The sequence below is a fragment of the Mustela erminea genome, chromosome 12 (genome assembly GCF_009829155.1).
Source record: "Mustela erminea isolate mMusErm1 chromosome 12, mMusErm1.Pri, whole genome shotgun sequence".
NCBI classification, from domain to species: domain Eukaryota; kingdom Metazoa; phylum Chordata; class Mammalia; order Carnivora; family Mustelidae; genus Mustela; species Mustela erminea.
In genome coordinates, this window is record NC_045625.1 from 7,960,227 (window position 1) to 7,972,807 (window position 12,581).

The window sequence follows — 12,581 nt, forward strand, 5'->3', positions numbered from 1 at the left end:
TTTCCTGTGAGGAATTTACCAAGTAAACAATCTGTTAACAATTTGTGTCTCTGGTTATATAAAAAATAAACAGTGACACACTGGCCAGAATTTGAAAGTATTTTTATAGAATACCAGAGTACTACTACACGCCACTACTTGAAGACCATTTGAGTCTATGAACAAAGACCCAGGAGACGGGTAGAAGGTGTAGGAGCCAGAGACAGGCAGCTGAGCTGGGGTCCCTGTGGCAGCAGGAGATCACGCATCCTGTGGGGAGGGACACGGCAGCACAGGGATGGGAGGCCACCAGGCAGAGCATGAGCAACCCTGGACCCGCAGAAGGTTGGGAGTAGAGTGTCTCCAGGTCTAATTGTTATTGCTGTTGTTTTAAACTCCACACCCAATGTGGGGCTTGAACTCATGACCCCAAGATCAAGAGTTGCATGCTCTACTGACTGAGCCAGCGGGGTGCCCCCTCTGTCCGAGTTTTGAAACTAGAGATCATGCTGGTGCTAAGGAAGTAGCTGTTCCCAAGACTCTTGTGTGGAAAAGTTTAGAGCATTTTTTTGTATTCTTATGACAGTTTATGTCTACCTTATTTTTAAGAAATGTTTAAAGCACCTTACCAAAATATCTTTTTTTTTTTTTGAGAGAGAGAGAGTGTGTATGTGTGTGTGCTCATGTGAGAGGGGGTGGGCAGAGGAGGAGGGAGAGAATCCCAAGCAGGCTCCAGAGTCCAGCGTGGAGCCTGGGGGTTGGGGGTGGGGAGCGGGCTTGGTCCCATGACCCTGAGATCATGACTTGAGAGGAAATCAAGAGTCAGACACTTAACTGATTGAGCCACACAGGTGCCCCTTTCTGAAACATATTTTATTCAAAGGAGAAAATCAGATATAGAGCAAGTTCAAAACAAGGGCAGATTAGGTGTGGGTAAATCAAGTAAAAATAAGAGAATCAGATTAGGATGTATGCTAGAAAGTCCCTTAAGGTAGTTAGAGGCAAGGCCAGAAAGAGGGCTTCGAGCTTCCTGGAGGACAACGCAAAGAAGAAAAAATCCAAGTCCTTTACGGGCTCCCTACTATCTGTAAGATTAACAACAAACCAGCTTCACAGGGGAAGCATCGTACTTTTTGGCCCTGAGCAAAACTTTCCTCATAGGTCCTCTTAAAAGTGAGTCTTTGTGGCACACTGAGAAAAGTCCTCAAGAGCATTCTGTAGGAGACACACCATCTAGTTCTGTATGGCCCTCTTCCACTCTGTCCATCAGGGCAAGTTGAAGGCATAAGATCAAGGCACAGACCAAGAGAAGCAAGTCTAAGAGAGGCCAAGGACAGCAGGCCAAGTGTTTGTAGCTATCTTATGGTTGAGATTAATCCAGGAATTTAATTTAGACCACTTATGGCATGGATGTCTCTTTGGATAATTTTTTATCAACATTTTTCTCAAAATCAAGCTTGTGAAGATGTGGCCAGAAGAGACTTTGAAATTAGATGTTTGAGCTGAAACCTAAGGCAGAGCTTCTCTGTGCTGCTGATTAAGGGCAGAAGAGTAGTTTTCTCTGACAATCAACTTCATTTCTTTAGAAACCCAGCCTTTCAGCAGCGGGGGCTGTAAGAGTTTGGGCTCAGAGACTGAGAGATGAGGCCCTGGGGCTCCTGGAGCCCACGGGAGACCTGGGTTGGAATGTCACTTTCACCCCTCACTGGCTGGGGGACCTCTCTGAGATCATCAGTTAAATGGGGAGCCATTCAATCCCCACAAATGTCTCCTGAATCCCCACAACGTGCAGCATAATCAGATAATACCTGCTGCACAGGTGTTTGGGAAGGTTGGACAGGTAAATGCTCCTAAAGCATTTAGCTCAGGGACCGGCACGTAGCCAACATTCAGTAAACATTAAAACTAGTGACAGCAGTAACAAAATAATGACCACGGTCAAAGATTGCTGGCTCTGTTATGATATATAAATAATTTCAGGAGGAAGGTCTCAGATTCTACATCATAGAAGATGGTGGCAAGAATTTTAAATTTTAGCCTGGGAAAGGTTCAAAGTCACCCACAAAGATACCAAAAATATCAGCAAAAGCCCCCACACTTTTAAACCGCATTAACTTACTGGTAAATGCTTGGAGATAAACATGTCTGGAGGTACCTCGCTGAGTCAAGCTGCTATTTAAGACTTCGATACGAGCCAGGTCCATTTTGAAGAAACATCTGCTGAAATGATGATTTTAGCTGTAGAATGTCGCAGTCCTGATGTTCGGATGTTCCTGAGGGAAATCTGCTGGTACCTTCACTAATGTCTCAATTTGGAAATACTACATGGAATATAATTTTTCCCATAAAATGCCTATGAAAATAAAAAGCCTCCTCAACCCTGAATAGAGAACAAAGCTGCACTGTGTCAGGGACGTTGGACGGGCCACTAAATCACTCATTAGCCAAGAATCATCTTTCTGTACAACAGTCTCACAGGCATCATTCAAATTCGTGCTGGAGCAAAAATACCAATCACTATGTATCAGGCGGCAGGAGTCCTCAACAGTCGAAACCTCACATGTGAAAATCTGCAGATGGCACCAAGTCCACCACAAACCGTTCTTTTGAGGGTAATTAGGCAGCACAGATAGCCTTTGAGGCCACCATGAGTTCATCACAGCAAAACCATGCCGTCCTTATGAGGAAGCATTTTTATGTTCCTTTCCTATACAGCAGGGGAGCATGCAAATCATCTAAATGCGGGCTTGAGGGATGAAGGTACAGGCTTAAAAAGGATTGGACAATGTTTATCTGAACTTGACACTGCCTCCCAGACTGTGGCAGCCCCCAGAAGTATCAAGATGACGGGTTACAGGACAATCGGCAGCGGGGCTGGGAGGGAGAGAGCTGTGCCCACATCATTCATCATTCCTAACATACCGGTTTCGTATCCATTGAGTCAAAGGCCAAGAAAAGATCAATAAAAGCTACAAACAATCTTTGGTTTTCCTGACAGATTTCCATATGAAGTGATGAAGAATGGGCAATGGTGTAATGGCTATGTCTTGCCGAGAATCCTGCCGCGAGAGACCAGACTTCCATTTCTCAAGAAGAAAAATGGCCTGTGTTTTGGATGGAATGCACTGCAAGCTAATGAGGCCAATTATACTGGGGGAGGGGGTCCAAGGGGCTCGTTATTCCTTTCTTGTATTTCTAGTTGATGGGTTAGGCTACTTTCTAATTTCAACCAAATCGAACCATTCATTCACTTGATCGATATTTACTAAGTAATGAACACTAAGCATTGTGCTTGGTGCTAGGGACACAGTGGTAACTAAAGAACCATGACTCCTATTTTTAGGGGGTTTATAATCTGCACCCTTGTTTATGGGATTGAAAAAGGTGTCCAGAACAATGGTCCACTGGCAGATGAAATTTTCACCAGGTGCTTTTAGTTTGACCTTTTAATATCTACCATACAAGGCACTGTTAGAGAGGCATTTGGGGTGTCATATTATTTGAAACTGAATTTTGTCTATTACCTTTTGAGAGGAGCTGCCCCACCCCCAAACTATGCTGAGGAGATGGGTCTAGGTTATACCACATGATCCCACTCCCTGAATACAACCGTGTGAATCAGGGATAAACACATGAACCAGAGGAAGCTATCCTTGACATTCTACTTGAAATCTGAAATTGGACCCAAGAGTGAACAGACTGTGGTGGGCAGTGGAGCTGTAAGACAAAGGGAACTTGGGGGGACTGGAAGTCATTTTAGTGATAAACAACATTTAATAAGAACTCAGAATGTGCCAGGCCCCATGCCAGGTCCTAGACATACAAATATGAACAAGACAGAAGTGGTTCCACCCTCATCTCTGGTGCATGAGAGAGTAGTTAATAAACAAATACGTGAAATAAATAGAGTGTGCTAAATACTGTTAAGAAAAGAAATAGGAGGCTGAGTATAGAACAGTATGGAGAGAAGGACCTCTTGAGGTAGACGGGTTGGGGAGGCCTCTCTGAGAAGGCGACATTTAAGCTGAGACCAGCCATGAAAAGTGAGGGGAAGCCCGTTCCAGGCAGAAGAGTAAGTGCAAAGGCTCTGGGACAGAACTCTCATGTTCTCGGGACCAAAACAAGGCCAAACGTGTGAAGCACAGTGAGAGAGTGGCATGAGGGCGTGTGGAAAAGGCAGGCAGAACCCGGATCACTCAGGTTCTTATAGGGCTTTGTAAAGGGTCTGGACTTGGATGGGCAGCCCGTGAAGGGTTTTCAGAAAGAAGAGACATTATATTGCCAATATTTTGAAACATCACCCTGGTGTGAGGACATACATCTAGACAAATGGGGTAGAAGAGAAAACCCAGAAACCAACCCTTGCATGTGTGATCAACTGATTTCAGACAAGGGCGCCAAGACCATTCAATGAGGAAAGGACAGTCTCTTCAACAAATGGAACTGGGAAAACAGGATATTGACATGTAAAATAACGAAGCTGGACCCCTATATCATTCCATACACACACAGAATAGCTCCCAATAAATCATAAACCTATCGAATGAACTTGGACCCCTATCTTACGCCATAGACCACATCCAACAACTCGATATGGATCAAGGAAAAACATAAAAGCTAAAAGTATCGAATTCTTAGGAGAAAACAAAGGGGCAGAACTTCTAGACACTGGCTTTGGTAATGACTCCCTGAATGTAACACCAGAAGCATAAATGGCAAAACAAACAAACAAAAGGATGAATCGCACTTCATGGAAACTACAGAATTTCATGTATCAAAGGATATTGTCAACAGATTAAAAGGACAACCCACATAATAAGAAAAAAGATTTGCAGATCACATTTCTGATAAGGGAATTAATATTCAGAATATATTAGGAACTCTTAGAACAACAGTAACTCAGTAACAACAAAGTAAACAACTTGATTAAAAAATGGGCAAAGGGGGTGCCTGGGTGCCTCAGTGGGTTAAGCCTCTGCCTTCAGCTCAGGTCATGATCTCAGGGTCCTGGGATCGAGCCCTGCATCGGGCTCTCTGCTCAGCAGGGAGCCTGTTTCCCCCCTCTCTCTCTGCCTGCCTCTCTGCCTACTTGTGATCTCTTTCTCTCTGTCAAATAAATAAATATTTTTTTAAAACATGGGCAAAGAAGGCAAAAAACTTATATACCATTTTTCCAAAGGAGAAATACAAATGACTAATAAACACATGAAAAGATGTTCAATATCATTGGTTATGGGTGAAAGGTAAATCACAATGAGGCACCCCTTTACAACGCACTAGAATGGCTATTAAACAAAATGGAGGGGCGCCTGTGCAGCTCAGTCATTGGGCGTCTGCCATTGGCTCAGATCATGATCCCAGGGTTCTGGGATCGAGCCCTGCGTCGGGCTCCCTGTTCCGTGGGAAGCATGTTCTCCCTCTCCCACGCTCCCTCCCTGCTTGAGTTCCCTCTCTTGCTGTGTCTCTCTGTGTCAAAAAATAATAAAATCTTAAAATTTTTTTAAACCAAATGGAGCAAATATAGGTGAGATTGTGGAGAAACTAGAACCGTTGTGCATTGCTGGTGGAGACCTAAAACAGTGTGGCCACTATGGAAACATGCTTGGGAGTCCTTCAAAAGTGAAAATAGAATGATCATATGATCCAGTAATTCCACTCCCAGTTAACAGACCCAACAGAACTGAAGAAAGCAGGGACTTGAACCCAGACTGGCAGGCCAGCGCTTACAGCAACATTATTCACAATAGTGAAAAAGGACAAGCAAGCCAAGTGTGCACTGAGATAGATCAATGGATAAGCCAAATGTGGTGCATCCAAAGACAGAATGCATCCACGAAAGGGAATGAAATTCTGATACGTGCTATAACGTGCATGAACGTTCAAAATCTCACACTGAGTAAAACAGACCAGACACGATGGACAAATATTGCAGAATTGTACTTACAGGAGGTCCCTACAGGAGACAAATTCATAGATTCAGAGGCAGAATAGAGGTTACCAGGGCCTGGGGCAGAAGGGCGAATGCAGACTTGCTGTCTAATGGGCATAGTCACTGTTTGGGCTGATGACAAATACTCTGATAGTAGACAATGGTGACGGTGGCATAACGTTGTGAATGTACTTCCTGCCCTCTGAAATGATCCTTTAAAAAATGCTAAGTTTGGGGCATCTGGGTGGCTCAGTCGTTAAGTGCCTGCCTTCAGCTCGGGTCATGATCCCGGGGTCCTGGGATTGAGCCCCACGTCAGGCTGCCTGCTCAGCGGGGAGCCTGCTTTTCCCTCTCCCACTCCCCCTGCTTGTGTTCCCTCTCTCCCTGGGTATCTCTCTGTCAAATAAATAAATAAAATCTTTTTTAAAAAATGGCAAATTTCCTGTTGTATATATTTGACCATAATGAAAAGAAGTGTTAAAACCCCCCGCCACCGCTGGGAGAGCAGCCCGGAGAGAGGCGACTGTGTGTGTGGGGCTGGCCGGCGGAGGGGTGGCATCGGAGGGGTGGCATCGGCGCTGAGAGAGAGAGAGAATGGGAGAGATGAGTGAAAGTCTGACGGCTTCCGGGTCCCAGGAGGCCCAGGTGGGCTTTTCCCGCACTTCATTTCGGTGAGCCTCACCTACACGCGCTCAGAGAACTGCTTTAGACTTGAGCTGGACTGAGTGGGTCTTTGTTCCTTGCAAGGAAACAATTCCTGATGGAGGCAGGGAACAGCCGGGATCGGGCTGGTTCCTAAAGCCGGACCACAGCTCCAGGAGGGCAGAGAACCTGCTTTTCCCTCTGCTCAGTGCCTAGCACCGTGCCTGATGCAAGGGGGCAGGTGCTGCCTTCAATACATGGGCATTGGATGAGCGCTGAGAATCCCCCACCATGGGTCTATAAAGGTCTGAGCTTCCACATTCTCACGCACAAGTCATACCCAAAAACAAGGCAGCTGAGCCCCCAAATCTGTCCTCATTACTGATGTTAACAGCCAAGCCTGGTTCTTCACAAGGACTTCTACCTCACCTGTTCAAGGTCAAAAGTAGTCGATGCCAAAATTTCAAATTTTGCACCCTTCTACAAATGTTGAGTTTCAGGATGCCCAAGATTTATTGGGTTTCTAACAATTTCATCAAACCAGGTATGTAAAAAAAGTTAAACTTATTTTCTCATGCACATAAAAAACACAAAAACAAGCTGTTGTTGTTGTTTTTTAAAGATTTATTTATTTATTTGATAGAGAGAGACAGTGAGAGAGAGAACACAAGCAGGGAGAGTGGGAGGAGAAACAGCCTCCAGGCCAAGCATCGGGTTCGATCCCAGAACCCTAGGATCGTGACCTGAGCTGAAGACAGATGCTTAACCACCCAGACACCCCCACAGAAACGGTTTTTAATAATTTCCTGGTGGTCATAGAGGAGAGTAAATGTCTCCTTCCTTAAAACACAGGAGTCAAAATTTCAAGAGATCTTTAGATGGCAAAAATGGAACTTGGCTCATTTGATTTTTCTCAATCATTCCAATCACCAGGGCATGCCATTACTGATAAGGGAAAAGCTGACACAGCCTAATTTTACAAAAGGAGGGGAACTGTTACCTAGAGAATTGTTTATAACGATGTTGGGCTATCACACAGTTAAAATGGTAACATGAGGACTATATCATGAGAAGACATTAAAAAAACACAGCTGAATAAAGAAAGAGGAAGACAAAATTATATGTGTAATTTGATTACAGCTAGGTGGAACCGAGGTTAGTTGTTATAAAGATTGGAAGGTACCAAAATGAGATGAAAAAAGTGGCAATGGGGCAGGGAACTTATACGTAGGGCTTTTAAATCTATTTTAAAAATTTAGTTTATACTATTTTAAAAGTCAGCTAGAAAGACACACACACACACACACACACACACACACACACACACACACATCCCGATGGCTCCAGAGCAAAAACCTGAACAAATGGAAGGAAGAATTCCAGTCACTGAGCTGCCTCATGAGGTTGAAGATGACCGAGGACAAGCCTGGGGTTCTTTCTCTAAGGCAGGGTTTCTTCAAGTGTGATCCTGGGACCAGTGACATCACCATCCCCGGGGAACTTGCCAGAAACGAAAATTCTGGGTCAACCCCAGACCTACCAGATTGGAAAGTCTGGGGATGGGAGCCCAGCAGTCTGTTCTGAGAAACGCTCGACCTGCTCAGATGCGAGCTTAGGTTTGAGAACCACTGCTCTCAACTACCTCCCCGGTCTGACCGTCTGTGGTTTCCCCAAGTCTATAAAGAGTCCATCTTTCACACCTTTGAGCTCTCCCCAAACACCACTCTCACGGTTTACGAGAGCTTCATGGAACTTTCTGGATCAGGTCCAAAGTCCACCTGCAAGCCAGGTCCTCCCCTTTGGCCACCAAATTTCATCTTTACCACCACGACTGGCTACCTACCGTGGCCTGTGTTTATGAGTGTCATCTCACTTAATCTCCTGACAACCCTATACGGTAGATGATACTAATATCCCCGATTATATAATATATAATAATGTATAATAATGAGAGAAACAGATGAGAGAAAGGAGGCCAAAAGAAGTCCAAGATCGGACAACAAGGAAATGATGGGAAAAAACGACTTCATGGCACAACTTCTTCAGCACCACTGAGGTTCAGAGAAACGCACAGACGGTGGTAGGTGCTGGAGTTGGTAGGTGAAGCCAGGCCTGATTTCCAAGCCTGCTTGCTTTGTGGCCAGTCAGCTATGCTGCCTCACACACTCTGCAAGGCAGGGCCATTTGCTCACTGGCCCTGGCATACATCACTGCCAAGAATCACATTGTTTGCAAATATCCACTGTCTGTCTTCTCTACCACCAACCCACGTCCGTCCGTCCTACCGCCTCTGCGAGGCCTTCCCGGCTGCTTCCCCAAGATCCCTGGCTAGGATGGGTCACTTCCTCCCCTCTCTTCACCCCCACCGGGCCCTATCTGTATCCCTCTCCGATATTTACCCATTCCCCGCCCTGAATTACATAGTTCTACACTTGCTCCTTCGGGGGAGGTGGTGGTCTGAGTTGGCCCGGTGCCACCAGCAACACAGAACGCGCATTGGTGGAGTCCATCAATGTGTCTTTTATGTGATTCAACTCATTTTCTAGATATTTTATGTATCTTATCTGCCCAGCTCAAGACACTAAGCTCCTTAAGAACAAGGACCAAATCTTTTACTTATTTTATGTTTTCAAGAATACTCAGCCCTGGGCCAGATGCACAGCCAAGTCTCTAATACATGAGTGAATTCTAATCGAATGCTACTGGTACACAACTCCCGTATAATTTTTCCTACTACTTAAATCCTGCAAATTGCAGCATATATTAATGGAGGAAAATTGGGTACTAGAGAAATGGATCCAAGCAACTCATTTCTGTAAATAGATAGAAATAATAAATTCAATGTTTTTAATAGTGTTAAATAATAACAAGAGAATTCTATGAGCACATTTTCCTGAAAATTTGTTCAAATTTCCATGCAACTGGGGGGGGGGGTATCACAGTTCTGTCCTTTAAAAGACTGAAGCTAAAATATGCCTTCATTATTCCTCTTTTAAAATGAAAGTATATTATTTTAAAAGATCATAACATAAACCCTAATGTCTCTCATAAGGAAAATGTGGATATTTTCATTTCAGGTATCAATCATCTATTACAATATATTCTAGCCCAACAAATATACTTTTAACAGGAAGAAAAAAAAATCTCATCAATATTCTCACTCCTACCACATACCCAGAAAGCAAAGGTACAGAAAATCAGAACATGTATTTCAATCATCTTTAAACCTCAAAAACTAGATTTATCAACTTTTAGGAATAAGATAATATAAAAACCAAATGCTGCCTCTCTTAATTCATAAATCATTTGATTACATACCCCAATGATATGCAACCAGAGAAAAATACCCAGCCACAACATATTTTTAACAAACTGGAAGGCACAGATTAAGAGTACGTAACAATAAAAACAAATAAAGATGATCAAATTATTATGGCCTTTCAATAGGCATTTTTCTCCCATCCCAGCCTTACACAGTACCCACATGGTCTGACAGTAAATATACAACAAAAGATCTGATGAGTTTGGCGATGCTCTAATTCTAAATCAATGTACTACCACTGAACAGACAGTGTAAACTTACCAGCTCCACAGATCCATAATGTTTCCTACTGAAATCCCCACGTCTACAGCCTAGGTCTTCCGAGACAGAGCTGGAACAAAAATGCTTCATCAGTATTATACATAGCGATCTGGCCACAAACCTTCTGCAAAAATCAACTACCATTTGCAACAAGGGCTGCTATGGAACAGGCTTTGCCCCAGCTCCTCACTGCAGGGGAGCCTCCTTGCAACAGACACAGTCCCCAGCAGCCATTGCAGAGCCCGCGTTCACGGAGCCCTCGGTAAAAAGAAAAACACCCGAGTCATCCCTGGAAGTATAGGCAATGATTGAATTAAATATTTAGTCGTTTGCAATCGATTGAGATTTCCAAGGCTACTGGTGGTTTATAATTTCATTTCTGTATAACCAAAGGGGATGAGAAGCCTTGCAGTAAACTTGAGGCCAGGGACAAAGCTTGCAATTATCTTTCGTTTAAGAGAGCCTCTTTGTCCCAAATATTCACCGTAAAAATAACCAGCATTATTTGATGCTATAGAGCAGAAATGAAACTTTAAATAGGAGGAAGAAACTTCCAAATCCTGGCAGGCCCCACCCCACCCCTTTTCATTTACGACAACATGACAATATAAAAAAAAAAAAGAGAGAGAGAAAGAGAGAGCAGTACTGACAGAAAACCTGAAGATCTAACTTCAAGGATCTTTAGTTTTTATGTAGCAATAGCTAATACTTCCCCCAGCCCCAGGCCTCCCCCCCCCCACCAAGGCTTAAGTCAGATAAGAAAAATCACACGCATTGTGAAGAGCAATTAAAACCAGGGCAAAACTCTCTTACTGCATTTACATCTTGAATGCAGAGTTCCGTACTCAAAAGACACACATCTTATCGAGGAGTTGGTCTGTGTAGGACCCCGAGCGGTGCCCCCAAGCCGGTGCTCCTGAAACCACCGGAGCTCCACAGAACAAGCAAGCAGCTTTAACAAGTTTTTTTTTCTTGTAGATGTCATGCAAATAACTCTCCCCAACCCTAGGAAACCAAATTGCACCAGAGCTACACGTTCCATCGCTCCAAAATATTTGGGATCTAACATGCAAAGAAAGGTGCATTTTGTACCTTTTCATCCTTCCTTAAAAGGTAGCTACATTTTCTAAATTACAGCCTTCTTGGCAGGCTCAGAGAGAGACTGACTGCACTGGTTAGCAGCCACAGACCTGACTCTTTGCCAGGACACTCTTTGATAGGCTCCAAGCAAGACAGCACGAGAGAAACGAGGGTCTATTGGTATTCTGCTTCCACCATTTCACAGAGATGGCTGAATTAATCTTATACAAGAAATTTAACCTTTTGTAGTCCTCACTTCCCTAGCAGAAAATGTGCAACAAATTAACGAATGCAGCTTGGAAGGGTGCCCCAGATGCTTCCCAGGCTACCGGGCTTCCAGAGACTGGGTTTTTCTACGCCCGAGAAGAGTCTCTGAAAGAGATTTAAAACTTCTCTCCATGGCCTATTCCGGTCTGTATTAAATATGTCCTCTAGGCCCATTTTCTTAGCCTGTTCTGAAAACCCTCCGGGAGAATACCGCCAGTGCCCTACATAACAGTTTCCAGATCCTTCCCCGCGGCCCTGGGTTACCGAGAAAGTGGGGTCTAGTGATAGGAGCGTCTCTGCACCAGGTCAGAGATGGGGTGCAGAGTGAATGCCCAATGGCTGGTGATTGAGAGCTCTGTCTGCCCTGCTCAGCTCACTGCTGAGCAGTTTGGGGGAGGGGGGCACTGCCCCACCACCAACAGCCGCAGCAGCTTCTAACACAAATGACCAACATCGTGAGAAGAGGAAAGGATGCCAGGCTCTGGGCCCCTCCCTGGACCGCCCTAAGCACCACTGAGGGTGTTCTCAGATACACTGCCAGCTCCCTAACTTTGCCAACAGCCAGAAACTAACACAAAAAGAGATGACAGCCCCGCATCCTGGGGCAACCACATCCTTCGAAGCTGCCTAGCGGGAAAGCAGTGTCCTATGAGAACAACCCAGAGAGACAGAAACAGAACATCTGCTATCAGTTGCCCTTTTCCCCCTCTAATTACATTTCCTGCATTTGGCTGCGGAGACAGTGCTTGCTAATGGCGAGAGCCAGGCTCAATGACATGGGGAGCCTTTCTGCGGCTGCAGGAGGCACTCGACCCCCATGTTACCAAACCCTCCAGCCTCCCCAGCTCCCTCCCCAGGCTCCCTGGCCCCTTGGCACCCAGCACAGGAGATACGATTAAAGGAGTTCCCCAGAGCTCCTAGAGAGTTTGGTTCTCCTGCGGGTCCCAGGATCTGGCCTACTGCTCGGCACAGAGCGGACACGCAGGAAACGTGTGTTGTATCGATGAAGGTATCCGCCCGTCTGGGTCTCACTCGCCAGTGTGAGGGCACCCCCTGGTGAGCACCAAGGCAGGCTGCCTGTTGACAGTTTCCATCCTCAGC

At 45.0% G+C, this 12,581-nt stretch overlaps 1 protein-coding gene across 10 annotated transcripts in view; it reads right to left on the reverse strand.

Annotated features, from left to right (window-relative positions):
- Nucleotides 1-12,581, reverse strand: part of GARNL3 (GTPase activating Rap/RanGAP domain like 3) — a 145,032-nt gene that overhangs the window by 97,001 nt on the left and 35,450 nt on the right. For 6 of the 10 annotated variants that reach the window (XM_032308484.1, XM_032308485.1, XM_032308486.1 and 3 more), the window contains exon 3: nt 10,134-10,203. In XM_032308484.1, coding sequence (XP_032164375.1) covers nt 10,134-10,203 — 70 coding nt within the window. Of the gene's footprint in view, nt 1-1,084; nt 1,090-10,133; nt 10,204-10,274; nt 10,372-10,946; nt 10,967-11,225; nt 11,340-12,581 lie in introns of those variants that run through there. The other 4 variants (XM_032308487.1, XM_032308488.1, XM_032308490.1 and 1 more) reach the window with 4 other exon arrangements.